Source organism: Diceros bicornis, chromosome 2, assembly GCF_020826845.1.
Source record: "Diceros bicornis minor isolate mBicDic1 chromosome 2, mDicBic1.mat.cur, whole genome shotgun sequence".
In the NCBI taxonomy this organism is placed as follows: Eukaryota; Metazoa; Chordata; class Mammalia; order Perissodactyla; family Rhinocerotidae; genus Diceros; species Diceros bicornis.
The window spans coordinates 40,851,564-40,872,725 of record NC_080741.1 but is presented as its reverse complement, the minus strand read 5'-3'; the positions used below and the strand labels follow the sequence as shown (position 1 = coordinate 40,872,725).

Below are 21,162 nucleotides of genomic sequence, written 5' to 3'. Positions count from 1 at the left end.
ACCAGGACAGATTTTTCCTTCCTGGGATATAAACACATCAGGCCAGAGACTCTCCCTTTAAGACCTGGGGGTTGACAAGGAAGATGGTCAGATCATCCCTGTGGAACACCTGACAAAAGCTCCCCCACTCTTCAGCCTCCAAGGCTAGCTTTCCTACAGTGTTTCTAACATGTTCATAAATGAAGCTATTCCCAGAGGAGATTCATACAGATAAGGAAAAATATTTGAGCAAAGATGCATGCCAAATGACTAGGGCATCTTTATTCAAAGCTTCCTATTGATCCAGAAACACACCCTTCCCCCTTTCTCTTTTGGGTTAGGTTTTTGCTCAAGATGCACTGGAGAACACGATGCAGGAGTGACAAGATCAGTCTGGAGTGGCTGGCATTGGAAATGGACACCTTTTCCCGACAATCCACCATAAGTGGGTGACTTGTGGCATTTTCCTGTTGCCTGCTAGGAGAGTAGCCGAAAGCAATTATTTGAGAAAGTTAATTAGACCATCAAGCTAGGCCAGTGGGGGATATGGAAACTTCGAAAAGTCTGCATCAAATCAGAGAACTATTTGAACTTGCAACCACATTTAATATTTACAAACAGATTATAGTTCCCTTACAAACTCATTATAAGATAAATTTATCTGTGTGAAAAAAAGCAGAAAACCATTGTATTTATTTTACAAAGTCTGCTTCCTTTTGATTCAGTAATAAAATTATTACTGAAATGGGAATTTAGAAATGAAATTCATAGGAAATATAATTACTAAAAAATGCTAACTGAAACTCTGATTTAGCTTTGATTTCTTACCTGATGTATAGTTCCATCGATTTCAACCGGAACAATAAAATCAGCATTACTAATAGGCTAGAGAGAAGAGAAACTATAATTAATACATCTGAAAGAATGAAATAAAATCGGAAATTTTAGCAAGGAAAAAGCTTGCCTGTACCAATGTTTTATTATTGGAAAAAACAGTTCAGGAGAAGGATGTTGAAGCATGCCTTGGTTCCTTAAGCACAAGCAGGAAAGCACATTATTTTCTGCTCCGAATATTGTTACATTTTCAGCATCTTGGTCCAACCTCTTTATCACCTGCCTGGCTTCAACGACAAAGGGAATGGGGCTTCTCAGAAACTCCAGCTCTTACCTAAAGCCCTGCCAGGAAGACGGGGAATCACTGCTGACCACCAGGGGGAGGAGGTGAGAGCCCGATGATCCCAGAGGACAGAGCTACTTGGGGGAAAATAATTTATATTGGACCCACAGGTGCGGGCTGCCCTGTGATGTATTTTAGTTCACTTCATGGCATATTCAGTGTCCAATGTCAACTAGTTAGCCCTTGGGCAGGCTCTCCCCCTCTCCGGACCTTGGTCTCTCGTCTCTTCCATAGCCATAGAAATGGGTCTGGTGAGTGTCCATGGCTCCAGCCAGTCCTGAGCATCACTGATTTCCGGCCTTGCCTGATACTGTCTTCTGTCATAGGGGGTGAGGAGAGCCAGCTCACCCCAGACTGCTCTGCTCTAAGTAACACAATACCCAGCACACTCACAAACTGCTGGATATTCAAAATAACTTGACAATATTAATGACATTCAAAGTTCAAATATGATTCCTCAGCCGTCACTATGTTCTCAATGATGGACTTACATACAGTTCTAAATGGAATTCCACAAATTAGGTAGAAAACTACCCAAATGAAAAGGCCCAAGAGAATCGTCAGACTGCAAACCCTTGGGACAAGTAGGAGAGATACGGAGGGAAGTGGTGGCTATTGGGTAGGGATGTGGAGTGGGGTATGCAGTATGGAGTCTCTGGTCAGACTGTCAACTGGGGTCTGCCTTTAAGCCCATCACTGTACACACACATCTTCTTCTTTGATATGTAAAGTGGAAAAATGTGGAAAATACTAGATCATAGAACAATTACCAAACACTCAGTAGAGCACCTGAAGCTTAAGATTACAGTTTATTCACTCCAATGGTTGGAAGGCCAAGGATGAGTTAAATATTTTATAATTTCACAAATAAAATACAGAATCATGCTAAAAAACAAAAGGAAAGACTGAAGGAATAAACTCTCACAAGGCATTAGATTGCAAAAACCTATTCCATAGAGTATATTAAAAGAGAAAATCCATTCCCAACCTCCTAGCAAGCACCCGTCCCCGATCTCTTTTCACATGCTGGTGTAAATGCAGCCATGCCAAAGCCAGGGTTCTTAACCTGGGTCCATGAGCCTGTGTGTTGTATAGTTGTACATTTTCAATGAGGGAGGTTCACAGCTTTGGGATTCTTAAAGGGCTTTGAAATGCCCAGAATATTACAAACCATACAATAAAGAATATTCTGCTTGCAAATGTAGGCTGGCCAGGGAGGCAAGAAATGAAGAGATGCTGTTCTCATCAGCTTGTCACATCAATGCCCTCTGAGCAGGCCCTGGAGACACCAGGGGCCGCCAAGCCTTCTCCTTTGGAACCAGGAAGCCTCAGTAACCTTGGGCGGTCTGGCCAGTGTTGCCCACACTCCCAGAGCTGCTTGGGAGGAAGCTGTCTATGCTGGATGGCAACTGACCCCTGCTCTAAAGGGCTTACCTCCAGAGGGCCTTGAAAATGTCCTGAGCAACTTGCCCACAGGGGAGAAAAGGCTTCCAATGCTGTTCAGAGCTGAGCTGGGACGTGAGGTCACTGCAGCCCTGGGACCAATCGTGGAAGGGCCCTCAAGGTGCTGGGGAATGAGGTGGTACCCACATGCCCCATGGGCAGACAGGCTATTTCTCACTGCTCGAGGTAAGTGTGGCCTCTCCTCCACTCTCCCAAAGGACTCAAAGACAACCACCTGGCCTTGTCCTGTCAAGGAAGGCTTCTGTTTAGTGAGAAAAAGGCAGAAGGATGTTTCTGGCAGACAGGTCTTCAGGCAAATTTGATGGCTCTTCCACTTCCCATACAACCGTTAAGGAATGACTATGGTTCATGTGAGACACACACCCCATCATGGATGGTGCCTTTCATGTCTCTCAGTGAAGTAAGGGGACTCACAGGCTAGGGGTAAAAACAGGAATGTGGTCTAACTGGCCACCGATAGTAGAGCAGTTCCACTGCCAGAAATACCCCAAGGAAAATAGGACCAGGACCCTAAACACCTGCTGCTTCTCTCCAGCACACCAACCCACTATTTCCAAACTTTTTCATCATTTACCTCTTTTAAACAATTTATTCCATTCAAAAAATGGAAAAATGGTTAATTAACTCATTTCTTAATAGTGTAGCCACAAGCTCTTCCTGCATTAAGGCCCTTTGGTAATTTGTAATTTTTGTTGTTATTCTAGTGGGGGGATGGAGAGTGAGGAAGGTGACTGTCTGATGCTCACTTTGACATCACTGGAGCCCCATACTCTTCATGAGAGAAGGCATGCAACTGGATACTCATTTAGCTATGAAGCTCATAAAACACCCCAGCAACCTCTTGTCATGAAAATGGTCAAAATAAAAATAAATGGTTGAATTTGTTCAGATGCCGTAACATTGGGAGTCTTCAGAGTTGGATATCTTTCAAAAATTGGTCTGGGAAAACTTCCAGGATGGCAGGTTGCTTGACAGTTTTCAACAGTGCCTCCCTTGTCACTCCCAATAAAACACAGAGCACTCTGGTTACCTTGACAAATACACCTTGGTACACTGACTGCCTCGTGCCACCTGAAAACTATTTCTGCAAGGGCCAGAGTGTTGAAAAACTCAAATCGCATAAGTAAGAATGAGGTCTCAGTGATACTGGCAGCCCAGTGGTTTTCTTCCAAACTAATTATGTTGATATTCAACTACTTGAGTTAATGTTCACCTGAGTTAATAAGCAACTCTTATTGGACTTCTTCATGAACAGTGAAGTCATACACCAACAACCACAAGCTTTCATCCCTTTTATTTTTCCTTTTCCAATACAGTTGTGACCAAATCACAAAGATCACTGATTGTTTTTTACGTTGATTTACCTTAAATGAACTGTGCACCAATGTTTCATCTAAATCAATGACCACACATTTCTTTCCATAGTCAAGCACCGTCACCTCTGGAAGGAGGTATTTAGCTGGTGGCTAAAGGTGGAAAAAAATCAATATTATTACCTTTACGTAAAAGACAAATCAATTCCCTTATTATTGTATTATACTTTGTCAATAGGGTTATAAATGAAACCAAACATTTAAATGCCTGGTCAACTATATCATGGAATTTTATTAAAAGCAACAGGAATAAGTAGTTTGCAACTGAAGTTTTACCAAACAAATACTGTGCCATTGTCAGAATGGCTATTATGAAGACCTAGGCTTTGGAACCAGACAAACCTGGGTTTGAATATCAGCTCTGTCTCTTTCTTGGCTGTAAGTTGTTGCTGTAAGGACAACAATACCTACCGTAAAAGATTGTTTATCAGCTATAATTGCGGTAAAACGCCCAGCATTCTGCCTGGCACATATATGGTGGTTATTGTTATTATTAAAATGGACTACATGAAAATGAACTTTTTTTTTTTGTTTTTTTGTTTTTATCTTTTGTGAGGAAGATCAGCCCTGAGCCAACATCCGTGCTAATCCTCCTCTTTTTGCTGAGGAAGACCAGCTCCGAGCCAACATCTATTGCCAATCCTCCTTCCTTTTTTTTTTACCCCCAAAGCCCCAGTAGACAGCTGCATGCCACAGTTGCACATCCCTCCAGTTGCTGCATGTGGGACGCGGCCTCAGCATGGCCGGAGAAGCGGTACATCGGTGCGCGCCAGGATCCAAACCCGGGCTGCCAGCAGTGGAGTGCGCGCACTCAACCGCTAAGCCACGGGGCTGGCCCTGAACGTTTAATTACAATAGCTACTCTACTATGCAGGCCCATTACCTGTGGTCATATTTTGCCCGAAATTCACTCTAATACATAAGTATATATTGGAACCACAGTATTTTTTTTTTTAGTGGACTGAAATTTTCAAAAACCTGAAGAGAAACTGTAGACCCACCAGCAAAATATAAACCAGAGTGAATAAGAGGAGACAGAAATAAAACTCTACAGGTACAGTGCCCTGCCTGTGCCTGTCCCACTGTGGTATAGCACTAAAAGTGTGGCATTTTTACCCCTTGGATTCTCTGTCTCTGGAAGTTATACTTTAATCCACATGCTGTGTTAACCATAAAATCTATTTATATGTCTCTTAGTAGCTGACTCTAATCTCGTGATAAAGAGGTCATAAAGAGTTAATAAAATGCTAGATATCTTCAGCCAACCTCATTCTTGATTTAAAGTATTTATTTCTTTGGGCCTTGCCTCATTCTAGAAATGATTTGAAGTATTTTAGTTTACCTTGTGGCATGTTCAGCGTCCAATGTTAACTAGTTAATTTTCTGTCCTGGAAGAAGGTCAAGCTCTGTTCAAAATTTAACACAAAACAAAACACAAGAAAATATCTGTCTCTAGCCACTGAAGAATGGACAATTTAGCTTATCAAAAAAAGCAAGAAAAAAAATGAAATCAAGAGACATTCCATTTTCAATGGCTATTTCCTTTTTTTTGGTTTAAACTGAACATTAGTCAAGGATCTAGAGCTAATTTTGGACTTTAGCTGGTTCAATAGAGAATGTAACACAGGTGGCCCACAGGTTAGATAAATTTGCAAGTGCAATGATCATCTTGGCAGGGAGGGACTGTCCAGGGCTGACCAGGATGAGGCTATGTGGGGGAACACAAGCATTTCTAATTCTAGAGGGGCTCTCTCTAGGGAGTGTGGGTGTTCATCTTCTCCAACATCATCCAGAAGACAAAACCTTTGTGGCTTCCCAGCTCCTTTGGTTCTAAATAAAGCTCACCAAGCAGTATTCCCTAAGTTCCTGTGGCACTGGGAAGAGCTATGCCTTAGACACAGGGCATGGGATTCGGGGTCCTAGAAAGGACTCTGTCCTTCATTATAAATCAGCAAGCAAGCAGGTTATTAAAAAAATTAAAATAGAGCCAACCCTGATGGCCTAGTGGTTCAAGTTTGGCACTCAGTGACCACTTTGGCGGCCCGGGTTCATTTCTTTGTCGCGGAACCACACCACCCGTCTGTCAGTTGCCATGCTGTGGTGGCGGCTCACATAGAAGAACTAGAATGACTTACAACTTGGATATACAACCATGTACTCAGGCTTTGGAGAGGGAGAATAAAAAAAAGGCCTCCACTCTGCAAAGCTAAGTACTAAACTGTGATGGCCGTTATTCTTAAAAAAAAAAAAAAGTTAAAATAAACTTGCAAGAAGAAGTTTTGTATCAAAAAGTGTTTTAAAAAAGCAGAGTATGATGAGCTCTATAAGTAAACATAATGGGGAGGATTTGGGTTATTTCTGTTGTTTGGGCCATTGCAGAAAGCATGCCTGTGACTAGAATAAAATTTGTTTTAATTTTTATTATACAATTATGTAATAAAAATACATTCTCACTGTAAAGAATATAGACAAATAAAACACAATATTCCCTTTTCCATGCCCCCATTCACTTCCCCAGATGCCCCCTTTTTAGTTTGGTGTGTATTTGTCCAGTTCTTTCTCTATGCGTTTATAAACTAAAACAACATTTTAACTTGATGTAATTGCTACTCTGGAAAATAAGGACCTAGAAATTCTATCCCTAGCATATCTGAAAACATTGCAGATCTCCCAAAAGTGGCTCATTTTCCAAACCCAAGAACAAAAATTACTTTCTTAGCATATTTAACCCACACTTTACAAGCATTCTCTGAGGTAACAGTAAGTAAAAAGCCCCACTCTACTAGTCTGAGAGAGAAAAGAGCGAGGAGGATGAGACTCATATTAAGCAAGCTATTAATTTAGCATTTGTGCTGCAGAGAACAAGGCCAGGCTGGGGCAAGGGACTGGGAGGGTTCCATTCATCCTCAGCCCGTTTCCTGAATGCACACAACTTCTCTGAGAGCTAGGCTTTAGATTAACGCAAATTCTTCAGACCACTGGTAAGAATTCTTCTGGACAGCTGTGTCCTTGGAACATGCAAGGACACTACATAATTGCAATAGTGTTTTGTTACCTCAGGTGACACTTGAATCATTAACTAAAAAATGTCCTTGGGCCGGCCCCATGGCTTAGCAGTTAAGTGTGCGCGCTCTGCTGCTGGCGGCCCAGGGTTCGGATCCCGGGTGCGCACTGACACACCGCTTCTCTGGCCATGCTGAGGCCGCGTCCCACATACGGCAACTAGAAGGATGTGCAGCTATGACATACAACTATCTACTGGGGCCTTGGGGAGAAAAATAAATAAATAAATAAATAATAATAAAAAAAAATGTCCTGAAGCAAATTTTCTGTCAGGCCATCATAAAGCTGAGGAACAAGAGAAACACCAGCTGTATCAAGAACAGTTTTTTCTACACAAAATCATTTGCTCCAAAAGCACAAGGAGGGCATTGCCAGGGGAATGGAGGGGTTAAGGGGTGGGCAGAAACCATGTAGGAGGAGGGGAAGGAGAAAGGGACCGTGGCTTGCCATCCAGTTCATTCCAGTTCTCTTCCTGGGAGTAGATGTGAAATTTCCTGTCCTTGGTAGTGAACTGGCAGCCATGAATAGTGAACTCTAAGGTTCTTTTGTTTAGAGTACCCACCCCACACACTCTCACAAATCTTACAGATGTAGTACCTCTTCTTGGTAACGTCACATTTTCGTTTTTGTACTTAAGAGTTCTCAGGTTCAGAGTCTGCAAACTGTGCTCTTCAAGCCTCAGAGTTCAGGGTAGAGATCTCAGGGTCTACAGCAGGAGGGGGTCAAAGGAAACTCTAGACTGGCCTTAACTAGACCAGTTGTTTTGTTTATAAATTCTCATAAGGTTTTGGTAGAAAAAAGGTATGTATACTACTGCTTATCAAAATGCCTGGGCAAACAGCATAGAAATATAACTGTTAGAAAACAAATTACTTCTCTCCCTTTTCACCATTTTTATGGCTGAGCTGCACTGTCAATCTTGAGTTGTGACATCAGTGTGGTGTGTGATTCAAGCAAGAGTGTAGGAACGGTAGGAGCTGGGTCATCGCTCCAATGGCATTCCTTACTGGGGCCACAGCATTCGAGAGTTCACCTTCAGCTACGACCATTCAAACTTCAGTGGTTTCTAAACCTGTCCCTCTGCATCTTTTCCTTACTCTTCAGTACATGACTTTTATCAAACAGCCCTTGAAGCTTCCAATAAGATGTGTGGAGGGCCCCAAATCCCAGTTCATGGTTGGGAGACACATGTGATACTAAGTGGAATGTGTAACATCAAGTCCAGATAAAGATGTCATTTCTAATAGGGGTGTAAAAGATGATTACTCAATAAATGGTGTTGAGACAACTAACTTGCCACTTGAAATAGGAAATAAAGCTGGATTGCTACTTCATGTCTTAACACCAACATAAGTTCCAGATGGATCAAAGATTTATGTGTAATGACGGAACCATTAAAATACTAGGAGAGGGGCCAGTGGCGCAGCAGTTAAGTGCGTGCGCTCCACTTCGGCGGCCCGAGGGTTCGCAGGTTCGGATCCCGGGCACGCAAAGACGCACCACTTGTCAAGCCATGCTATGGCGGTGTCCCATATAAAGCAGAGGAAGATGGGCATTGATGTCCAGGGCCAATCATCCTCAGCAAAAAAGAGGAGGATTGGCATCGGATGTTAGCTCAGGGCTGATCTTCCTCACACACACAAAAAATACTGGAGAAAATATGGGTCATAGTCATAAAGTAGGGAGATCTTTCTAAGCATGACATAAAATTCAGGAGTCATAAAGGATAAGATTAATACATTTGCCTATATAAAATTAAACTTCTTTGTGGCCAAAATAATTATAAACAAGGCCAAAAGATATACTATAAAATTTGGGAGAAAGTGCTAATTTCCTTGAAATTTAAAAGATAATACAGAAGAAAATCTAGAAGAAATGAATAGGGAAGAAGACAGACATATATGGACAATAAACTTGTGAAAAGATGTTTATACTCATTCATGAAGAAATGCAAATCAAAGTAATAAATGATATCACTCTTTACTTTCAGATTAGTAAAGATTAAAATATTTGATAAGGGAACGGGCAATCCCATACACTCTTGGTGGGAATGTAAATTAGGTTTTCAGAGGACAATTTGGCTTTAATCTACTAAAGATGTAAAATATATCCTTTGATCTAGCATTTCCACAATTAGGAACTGATCACACAGATTATACTATCTTTCAAGTCCATAAATACACATGCACAAGAATATTTGTAAGAGAAGTATTGGTAATAGCACAGAAACAAAGTAAAACAATGAGGTAGATCACTATTCCACTAATATTTGGAAAGATGTTCCAGGTATCTTGTTAAAAGCAAAAAAAAAAAATTGGGGCCAGCCTCGTGGCATAATGGTTAAGTTCACACGCTCTGCTTTGGTGGCCCGGGGGTCGCAGGTTTGGATCCCAGGCGTGGACCTACGCACTGCTCATCAAGGCATGCTGTGACAGCACCCCATATACAAAATAGAGGAAGATGGGCACAGATGTTAGCTCAGGGCTAATCTTCCTCAGAAAAAAGAGGAAGATTGGCAACAGATGTTAGCTCAGGGCTGATCTTCCTCACCAAAAAAAAAAAAAAAAGCAAAAAAAAATTCGCAAGATTTTCATTTGTATAAATATGCTTGTGTTTATTCAGACAATTTCTGAGAGGATACGTAACAAATATTAAAAGTGGTTATTCTAGGGAGTAGGACCAAGTTGAGAGACCTTTTTCTTTCTACTTTAATCTTTCAGTATTTTTTTAAACCCTAAGTTTGAATTATTGCTTAGTAAAAAATCAAAATACCAAACCTGCACATATAAACAGAGCAGCATGAGAAAGAAAAAGAGAGGTGAGGTGAGGGGCAGAGATGGGGTACTCTAGCTGGAACTACTCTGGGCACCCGCAGGCTCAGGGGCATCTTTCATCTGCAGGGCCTGGAAAAAGCTTCCAGGAGGTTGTGGGGCCTGGTTTGGAGGCTCAGCACAAGCCTGGATTTCTGGCCCTGTGGTGCAGCACCCCAAGTTCTCCAGGGCTCCCAGCACTGACTAGGTCCCCCTGTGGTCCAGAAAGGGTAGGGCTACTCTGTCTATGTGACCTGTGGCCTTGCTAGGTAGGTGCAGTTTTTGCAGGGGATCCCAAGGCTCAAATCCTGGGGCTGAGCTGGCCTCCAGAGAGTAAGCAGGCAGTGGAGATCACACTGTGCCCATCAGTGGAAATGCTTTACTGGAGGTTATCATTCCAAGATGCAAGCTACTTTACTTAGGCTGTTTTTCTGTAAGATATTCATAGATTCATAAGGCCTGACTGAGTGTCTCACATGTAAGAGGCAGTCAGCAGTTTATTGACCTAACACTGGGCTAAATTACACAAGGAATCTTCTTCCCCTTGGCTATTTTATTCCAGGATTCTAGAATGAGTCGATTTGTGGGCAAAGGCTTATTTTTCCTTAGCAGAGTTTTTACCCTGACAAATGCTTTGATTCAGTACTTAACTTTACAGATGGTTGTGAATTAACTTTGAGAAAAAACAGTGCTATCAGAGTATCGAGGTAGGGGGAGAGATGCCACCTGTCACCTGTTTAATGTAGGCAACTTTGCAGAGAAAATATATGAAACTACTTTGTATTAAGGTTAAAAAGAGAATTCTGGTATCAATTCTGTTGGGTATCCTATTCAAACACTGAATAAGAAGTTATGCTGCTTGATCCATCTTTTTGATTAAAATCAGTTTTCCCAACAAAGCCCAACTCCCAGGCATGCTGGCAAAGTCAGAATCACTCCACAAACCCTTGCAACTTGTTAAGCAATGGAGAGTTAAAGTTTTGAGAAAAATGAAATTATCAAAAACGTTTTGGGCAATTTATAAGTGACACGCATTACCAAATTGGGAGTCAACCTGTACTAACGAAACCATTCCTTTCAATGGAAGATTGCTATGTCTCTTGGATGTTCCCAGAAAATATGTGAACAAGTCCAAAGAAAGATAGATGAACAGATTTGAATCAGGCAATTTGAATCAGTGAAACTTTATGGATTAAAATAACAATTTATGGACATCTTTTAAAATCTAAATCCTTCTCTAAGGACACAGGACTGTTTGAAAGGTCTTGTGTGATATGGACATCTCAACTGCAAGTTTCTCTTGGGAGTCACTGGTCTGCTCCTTGCTGACTGGCCTAAGGCTAGATGGCTCTGCTGGCAGAGCAGGAGGAAGAGAAGGAGCAGTGGGGACAGCAAATGTCTAAGAGGTGGCCAGTCCAGGCCTGTGTTGAGTTGAACACTGGTGCAGCTATTCTCCCAAATTCCAGGGCTGAAAACAGAAGTGAGCAGCCCAAGGGAGTGCCCAGCTGGGGTACAGTTGCAGCACAGCCAGCCTGTGGAAATGGGGGTGGGTCCTGCAAGTTCAGGGAATACAATTGGGGCAATTTTTCTGATCTCAGAGGCACGGCCAAGCTACTGACACTGCTGAACAAGTCAGAAATGGTCTGCTCACCCAGGACGTGGGCTTGCTGAGTCCAGTTCCAGTGGGACAGAACCTGCTGCAAAAAACCATGTCGGGGCAAAAGTATGTTCTCCCCAGTCTACACAGCTGGGGCTAAGGTGCTCGGGTTGGGGAGTGCAGCAAGCTGCCTTAGCTTATTCAGACTTGGAGGCCCTTGGCAGAGAGAAAGGAAAGGTGAGAATTCAGTTAATAGATGCTGGTTGCCCTGCTGCTCCTGAGAAAGGAAACTCTCTCTGCACAGAACTTTCTGTTCACAGTTTAAAAGGTAGCTTCATTTTTCCTTTCAACAGAACAGAGCAACATAAGCAAGGAACTCAACATAAGCAAGAACATTAAAAAAAAATCTTTTGTATTAGTAGGCCTAAAAGTACAAAGCTAAGATTCTATGAATGTTTAAATAAAATTGGATAAATATACATACACTTGGTATGGGAATGACCTGCCTCTGGTCATCCTGAGGAAAAAGAAAAAAAAAAAATCATTGTCAGGTTTGAAGAGAAGTAGATCATATACTCAGAAGAAACTTCAAAGCACTCTTGAGTACAGCAGCCATATGATTTCCTGTTCTCTATACCTTGGCAATATTTAATGAACAGGAGGAACCCAAAGATTTTCCACAGTTAGGGCACTGGGCTCCACTCTGCCTCCCAGTTCCCCCTCTCTGACAAACCAGGCTGGGTTCCCGAGGCTCATTAATCTTCTTGTTTATTTAAATAGTGCCTCCCTTACTCCCAGGAATTTAAATTGAAAACCCATACATCACTTTGATCCCTGAATCCCTCTGATGACTGGCTTGTTTCTTCTTTTAAGTAAGTTTTTCCCCAAAAACACTATGCCTTAAGTCAATACAATATGCAGAGAAAGGAAGACAATTTCATCAGATTACAAGGAACTCCATGGTCACTCCTGATCCTCTTCGAGGGGAGGACTGGGCAGAGGGGACAAGGCAAGGTACAAGAAGTTCCCTCTGAGGCCACAGACATGGGGACAGTTGTCCCTTTAAGGGGAACAGAACTGTACTCACAGGGAGTGTTAAGAAAATTCAGGCCCCAAGGAAGGGCCTCAACCATTCCTCAGCCCTGGAATGCCAGCCATTCCAAACCTGGCTGATGGAAACACTTCATTTTAGCACCATTAAGAAATGCTAATAAAAGAACAAATTTATTTCCATTGAGCATTTCCAGTTTCTGTGTTTCTTTTTCTTCTTTTTTAGATGGTGGGATGCGAGGCAATGAACAGCAGCATCATGGTTCCTCATAAGGAGATGCACCGTTTCAAGGTCTCCCATATTGAAGGATTTGTGAAAAACATATCCATCTTTATTGAGGGGATCACTGGTGACAGGGTCTCATGGCAAGGGGCCAAATCTGACTGTCAACAGTAACAGGTGGCTGGCACCTTTCTGACCCGTACTCTGACTCTCAGAACTATTTAGCAACTTCTTGATTACCTCCAGCTCCCAGTCACCACCTCTGCAGTATAACAACTGTTGTTTCCCCTTGAGATGATCTTGATGGCTCTTTCCTTTTCCAGGACACTTGGGGATTTTCTTAAGGATTCTAACCTGCCTTCTGCCATTATTCAAGGCAGAGTTGTGCTGCTCTCCAATATAACAGCGCAATCAAATCAAATCCCAGTTTTTAAGAACTTAGGTGAAGAAGTTCATTTCAGAAGCTCTTAAAAAATATTATTCCCAACATCTGGGAGGTCACTGCCCTAGGTGGGGGAGATTTTAACCAGAAGCTCACAAGCCCATTGGGTCCCCGTAGAGTTTCTCAACCCCAGCACTATCGACATTCTGGGCTTGATAACTCTGTGTTGTGAGGGGCTGTCCTGTGCATTGTAGGGTGCTTAACAGTAACCCTGGCCTCTACCCACTAGATGCCAGTAGAATCCCTAGTAGTGACAACCAAAATTGTCTCCAGACATTGCCAAATGTTCCCTGACAAAATGCAGACTATGACCAAAGGTGCTACTCTAGACAGATATTTGGGCTTGAAACTTACCTTAGAGGTTCACATGCGTGTGTGTATACGTGGGGTATGCATGTGTGAGTGAGTGTCCAGCAATCCCTTTTACTGTGTCCTCACCCTTAGAGGTCCTCCATGGTCTCTGCCATTGGGTCTTCTCGGTGCTGACTCCTCCTAGGCTCTGGCCAGGGGCTGCAGACACTTTTATTTTGGACAACTGGCCTGCAAGTCTAGGTTGTAACTGTGATAGTGGCAATGGCTGCCACCCCAGGCCACTGCTGCTGAAGCATTTCTCCAGAGCAAAGTAAATACGCAGGGCGCATAGAACCCTAGAGGCCATCTGTTGCATTCTGTCCACAGCCTTCCCTCTTCCTCTGGCATGCTGAGTTCCAAGAGGCAGGGAGAGCTGGGGAGTCAGCAGTAGAGACAGGTCTAGAATCTGCTTTCAAATCTAATTGGCCTGGGCTTTGTGTTCCAGTTGTCCTGACCAAGCTGAGTACAAAGGGCAGAGGCTCCTCCTCTGGGAATTAGCTGCCTTACTTGGACATGGGCTCTTTCAATGGGGTCTGGTCTCACAGACTGAATAGTCAAGTGTTATGCAGATGATGCATTACTCAGAGGCAACTTAATTCTTTAAAAAGCCATTTTGACAAATGCTAACTGAAGGAAGTCCATGAATGAACACTAAGCCCAGGTGAGCTCAGCTCTGCCAGAACTGCCTTTAAAGACCTTTATTCTCTGAGACATACAGCTAAGCACTCCAGGAAACCTTCCAGGGGTGTAACACCATTTTCTCATGTCATTCCATCTAGGCAGATAATATTTTTAAATAACTTACTGTGACAGCAGTGATTCTTCCCTTTTTTATCCTCTATAGGCCTAGGGTACAAACTATGTTCCCTTTACTAACGGTGATGCTCTACAGCAATGATTTTTAAATTGGGGTAGGGAGAGTACAAGGAAAGCACACTGAGGGGAGATATCAGAATGTGGGGCTCCGACAGCGTTTACAGTGGAATCTTATCACACAAATTCCACTGAAATAATTTTTCTACACCAATGTAGAGTAACATTTAAGATCTGTTTAAGGCAAGTCACCTTTCATTATTTTTTTTCCAAAAATTTCTCAGCTATTCGTAGAAATTTTTTGTTCTATATAAATTTTAAGTCTTTCTAAACAGAACCACAGCACATTTCTACATAAATAAGAGCCACTATATCAAAACCTTTCAATGATTCTATTTTTTTGGTAGTATTTTGAGTTTTCTATGTAAACAAACATGTCATCTGCAAATAAAACCAATTTTGCATCTTTTCCATATTTATACCAATGGTTTCATTTTCTTGTCTTATTACATTAGCCAGAAACTGCCAACGATTTTTGTACATAGTTTGCTGTTTATTTTTAGAAGACAGCTTTTTATCATGTTTAAATGGTTTTCTTCTATGTATTTGACTGTACCGTTGATTGGTATATAAAAGTTTATGGCTATTATACACTTCATGTATTAGAACTTTTATCATTATAAAATGTCCCTCTTCCTCCTGTTAAGGATTTTGGCCTTGAACTCTGTTTTGTCTGATATTAACGTTGCCATTTTTGTTTTCTTTTTATTTAATCTGCTTCATACATTTTTCCCATATCTTTATTTTCTAGCTTTTTCCATCTCTGTATGTTACATGTTGGGTCAGAAACTATTAGGCACCTACTATACTAGTCATTAGCACTGTTCACCAAATGATTCCAGTTTTCTTTCTGGGCACATGGTAGGATTATACTTCCATGCCCCCTCGAAGTTAGGTGTAGTCATGTGAATTGCTTTGGCCAATAAAATGTAAGTTGAAATGAGGCGTTACTTCTGAGTGAAAACTTTAAGAGCCAGTGTGATTCACCACATTTCCTTTTTCCTGTTGTGACAATCATGGAAGCAAAGAGATGGGGCTTTCCTCAGTCTAGATTCATGAATGAGGATAAGATAGAGTTATGCAGTCCAATAATTGTAGCCATTAGTCACATGCAGCTAATGAGCACGTGAAATGTGGCTAGTCCAAATGAAGATGTGCTATAAGTGTAAAATACGTATTAGATTTTCAGGAATTAGTAAGATAAAAAGAATGTAAATTTTATCTCATTGATAATTTTTTCTATTGATTACATGTTGAAATAATATTTTGGATATATTGGGTTAAATAAAATATATTATTAAAATTAATTTCATCTTTTTTTTTTCTTTTTTTTGTGAGGAGATCAGCCCTGTGCTAACATCCGCCAATCCTCCTCTTTTTTTTGCCGAGGAAGACGGCCCTGGGCTAACATCCGTGCCCATCCTCCTCCACTTTATATGGGACGCCGCCACAGCATGGCTTGCCAAAGCAGTGCGTCGGTGCGCGCCCGGGATCCGAACCAGCGAACCCCGGGCCGCCGCAGCGGAGCGCTCGCACCCAACCGCTTGCGCCACCGGGCCAGCCCCTAATTTCATCTTTTAAAAAATATTTTTAAAAATGAGGTTACTAGGAAAATTTAAATTACATATAATTTAAAGCTCACATTATATTTCTATTGGGCAGTGCCACAGAACAGAGGGCCTAGCTAACCTATGACAAACATGTAGCATGAGTGAAGAATAAACTTCTATTGTTTAAGCCTCTGAGGTTTTGGGGTTGCTACTGCAGCATAACTGAACCCACACTGACTAGTACATCTACTCAGTAGTCACTTCTCTTTTCCCCTTTGTGAAAAGAGCTCCAATTTTGTTGAGGGCAGGAATAAGTTGGTCTAAATTCTTCCCCTTTTGGGCCTCCCTTGTTGCTGCAGGGTAGCCATGTGACAAAGTTCTCTCCAATAAGACACAAGCAGAAGTCTCCAGGGTTTTCTGTGAAAGCATTTACTTTCTGTAAAAGGGACAGACATGGCTAGTGCTACTCCTACCTCTCTTCTCTTAAATGTGGATATGATATCTGAAGCTGGTGACTTTGAGATAATAAACAAGCATGAGGATGAAGGTAAACATGCCAAGGATGGTGAAGCAGAAAGATGGAAAGACAGAAGAACAGAAAGAGTCTGGGTCCCTGATGGCATCGTCAGGCATCTATACTAACCCTAGTAACTTCCAGACTCCGGTTTTTTATGTGAGAAAAATAACCCCTTGTTTGTTTAAGCTATTATTTCAGTCAGTTTCTTTACTTGCTGCCAAATCATTCCTATCTGGTACAGGTATATTCTTGGAAACAGCAGACAGCTGAATTTGTCAAGCCAATCTGATACAGTCTTGGTCTTTTGTTAGGAGAATTTAGTTCATTAAACTTGGTTTTATGCCTATTCTTTACGTTAGGTTTACTATTTATTATGTTACTTGTTCTATTCTTCTTTCCTTAATTTTGATGGCTTGTTCACATTTCTGTTTATTTCCCCTTTCACTCTCTGTAATTTTTAAGGACCTATTTTCTAATTAGTAATTAGTGTTACTTGTGACAGTTCTATTCCTAATAGTCATATTTATTCCTATATTTTCTATAATTATATCACAACTGAACACCAATCTCGCCTAGATTTTTTTTGCCCCATCTCTGAATCACTACATATCTGAAACTGTACTTCTTTTGTCTTAATAGATAAATGATATCTTGGTCACATACGGAATTTTTGGTTTGTAATTCTTTTCTCACAGGAGCCCTTAAACATTTCTCCATGGTCTTCTGGTTCTCAGTATTGCTGATGAGAAATCTAGTATGAGTATAATTCTCTTTTCTTTGAAAATAACTTGTTCTGGTCACTTGTAATATTTTCTCTTTATACTTACATTTCTGAATTTCAACTGCATATATCTAGGCATGTGCTCCCCCATTTGCCCCACTAATCCTGCTGCAGACTTGGTAAGCCTTCTCAATTTGCACATTTAAGCTTTTTTTCAGGCCAAGAAAAATTTTTTATATTACTTTTTCTCTTTCTGGAACTCCTGTTATTTGAACGTTAGGTCTCCTAGATGCCTCTTCCCCCCCACACAATTACCATCTCTGTGTTTCTGGTTTGAATTGTAAGATATTTCTTCCACTTGCTCTTCCAGATTAATTCAGTCTTCAGCAGTGACCTTTCTCATTCTCCTTGTTCTCAGTTTGTTTACTGAATTTTTATATTTAGAAATCATGGGATTTTTTTTAAGTTCTAAAGTTACTTTTGTACTCAAAATTCATTTCCCGAACTATCAAAGTTCTCTTCTATCTCTTCCATTAATTTCACCTCAGTAGGAGTCTCATATTCTAATTTACCAACTTGGACTTTCTCAGCAGTGGCAAATGAGGGAGCACAGCAAGGCCCAGCAAGGAGTGCTGTTTTCCTGGTCCAGCAGAGCCCAGACTGACAAACCAGAGAGAGACGAAGAAAGTCCCTGTACTACTGGGCTCCTCCAGGTCACAAGAACTGAAAGCAAGTCAGCTCATCAGTGCAGCCCCTCCAAGGACCACACACATCCAGTGGGCAGTGCAGGCCCTTTCCACGGCTCCTGCTGGCTGCTGACCTCACAGGACTGCACATTTCAAGTCTTTGTCCTACGACTCCAAGAGAGGCAAGCGTTTTCCTCTGTTGGTGGTTCCCTGCTTCTCACTGAGTACCAGAGAGCATGAATCCTGTGCCTGCTCTCTCCCCTGGAGATGTCAGGAAAACTGGAGGCCTTAATGTACTTTCCAGGCTCCACCAGCAGGCTCACCCGGGTTTATCCAGAGAGTGAAATTAAATGGTCAGAGCTATGTGCTCAGGCTGTCATCTTCCCAGAATCCTCCTGTTTACATTTGTACATTCTTTTAAAATAATTTATTTACTAATCACAAAAGTAATTTAAGCTTACTTTGTAAAAATTGGGAAAAGAAAAAAGAAAAAAAGAGAAAGAAATAACGCACAGAGGAGAGGAGAAAATCCTACGTACAATCCCATCAGTCTGAGACAATCTCTTCATATTTGGCATACATCATTCTAGTCTTATAAACGCTTGTGGGTGTGTGTCTGACTATACACATACTTATAAATATACCACCTACTATATTTTAGCCTTTTTTCCCCAAATAACATATTGTGAACACTTCCTTATATCAGTAATATTTATGAGATGTCATTTTTAATAGCTGCATACTGTTTGATTATATGGTTATTCTATAGGTCTTTTATTATCTATTGTTAATCATCAGGTTGCTTACAATTTTGCAATATTATAATCTATACTTGATAGTATCTTATGGTTAAATCTTTCACATCCATAGTTATGTCAATAAGGTGGAACTGCTTGGGTGAACAAATAGGCATATTTTTAAGGCCTTAAGACCATATTGCCAAATTTCCCTCTGGAAAGGTGTAACACTCCTACCAATAATCAATTTACATCCTCTACCCTCCTTCTCACTATCCCCATGCCAAACCCAAATGTTACCTTTAAAAATATCTTTGATAATTTGATAGATAGAAAAGGCTATCTCATTGTTTTAGTTTGCATTTCCTTGATTACTTACCACACTGAACATTTTTTCACGTTTATTGACCAATTGTTTCACATTTATTGACCAATTGTATTTCCTATTTCGTAAAATGCCTGTTCACGTCCTTTGCTCACGTTATTTGGGACATAAAGTTTTATGACTTTTACGTCCTCCGTCTTGACAATCTTCATAATGAATAATCCCCTTTGTCTCTCTCAGTGGTTTTCACCTGAAATTCTATTTTGACTGAGATTAATATTCTAACCTCTGCTTGCTTTCTTTTTTTTTTTTTTTTGGTGAGGGAGATCAGCCCTGAGCTAACATCCGATGCCAATCCTCCTCTTTTTTGCTGAGGAAGATGGGCCCTGGGCTAACATCAGTGCCCATCTTCCTCTACTTTATATGGGACGCCGCCACAGCATGGCTTTGACAAGCGGTGCGTCGGTGCGCCCGGGGATCCAAACCCGCAAACCCGCAAACCCTGGCCCGCGGAAGTGGAGCATGTGCACTTAACCGCTTGCGCCACCGGGCCGGCCCCACTTCCGCTTTTTTTTTTGCTTATACTTGTGTGATGTCTTTCTGCTCATCCTTTTAAACTGTTCTGAGTCACTTTGTCTTGGACATGTCTGTTAGGCAGCACGTGGGTAGAATTTGTTTTTTTTTTTTACCTATTGTGACGATCTGCCTTAAAATTTTTCATTTGATACATACAGAAGAATATATAACAAATGTGTTTGTTATTAAACAAAGTAGTTAAATCCATTTAATTTATTATTGGCTCTTTTCCACATCTCTGTTTCTCCTTTTGTCATTCCATTTCTTAGTCTGCTACTGGTTCTTTAACTCTTATTTCATGCATTCAACTTCCTAAGAGAGAATTATAAAAATGTGAAGTGACTCTCATAACTCTCGTCAAATACGTTCTTTAGTTGCTAAATGGGAATGATTGAGATATTCTTTAACAAAAATGATGACTGTTTTGGTAATTTCAAATCTTTAAGTAAACGGCTGCACACATACTGTTTAGACTCATTAAGGATATTTATCAAGGATGGGACAGATACGCAGCGACTGCAGTTTTGCTGAGTGCACAGTTCCCCATCAGAACTGACCTTCTGAAGCCCACCATTCTCCTCCACCAGTGGTGGAAGCACACTGGGGCTGCTGGCTGGCGGGGCCTCCACATTATAGTCACGGAAGCAGCAGAAGAGGGAGCTGAGGATGCTGCGGCTCCTCTGCTTCTTTAAGCTGACGTTGCACTGGGATGCTGGAAAGAGAAACAGAGCACACTGTGGCCAAGCGCAGCACGGACTCATAGTTGTAATGCAACAGGAAAACTCGAATACGCAGTGGCTCCCCAGAGCCCTGATACCAGGAGACCTACCACACCAGATGAGAAGATGAGGGGCCCCAGGAAGTTACTCCAAAGGATTGTTATTCACCATGTGAATCCTAGAGGGTCAGCTGGTCGATGGAGTACAATCCTGCTGGCTGGACAGAATTCCTCTGACCTCAGCCCAGTGGGGGCTGCTTGCTCATTAACTGACCCATCCTCAGGGTCAGGCACCATTTGCATTCCTGAACCCAGCAGATAGTCTTTTGACTCTGCGCTAAGCACTACTTCAAAACAAAGATCCTTTCAGGCACAAATCAGACTTGACACTCTCTGAGAAGTATTTCTCTGTTAAGGGTATCAAGAAAGAGTCACACTGAAACTAGGTTCTTGGACACTCTCTGTTCATCATGGAAATGACTAATTTCATGGGATAAGAAATAAGATGTGTAAGGGCACAAAGGTGCCCCCTTCCTAAACTCTGCCATTTATCAAGAAATTGACGGGAGCCTGGACCCACAGAGCTCAGGGCTGAAGACTTCCATTACACTTAAAACATAAACAGCAGGAGATGTAGGCCATGCTTGGCCTGAGCAGGGATGGCCAGGACAAAGCCCATCTTTATGAGACCCAGGGCAATACCGTGCCATGGACTCATTCCCTGGCCTGGCCTGTTCTAAGGCTCCAGAGGGAGTAATGGATCCTTTCTGTTATCCAGGGTTTAAGACAAGCTGCCACAAGTCAGAAATAAAATGCAAAAATTAGTATAGATAAAAACCACCTCAGGGGAGGAGACTGACAACTTGGAGGGGCAGGAGCATTTTGCGTGGGAATGCAGCCAGGGCTGTCCCACCACATACCATGTCTGGG

At 41.7% G+C, this 21,162-nt stretch overlaps 1 protein-coding gene across 3 annotated transcripts in view; it reads right to left on the bottom strand.

The window, feature by feature from the left end:
* Positions 1-21,162, bottom strand: part of CTDSPL (CTD small phosphatase like) — a 114,041-nt gene that overhangs the window by 13,925 nt on the left and 78,954 nt on the right. The window contains exons 2-5 of one of the 3 annotated variants that reach the window (XM_058555023.1): positions 20,072-20,226; positions 11,948-11,980; positions 3,985-4,086; positions 808-864 (exon numbers count right to left, since the gene is read on the bottom strand). In XM_058555023.1, coding sequence (XP_058411006.1) covers positions 808-864; positions 3,985-4,086; positions 11,948-11,980; positions 20,072-20,226 — 347 coding nt within the window. The remainder of the gene's footprint in view (positions 1-807; positions 865-3,984; positions 4,087-11,947; positions 11,981-20,071; positions 20,227-21,162) is intronic. The other 2 variants (XM_058555033.1, XM_058555041.1) reach the window with 2 other exon arrangements.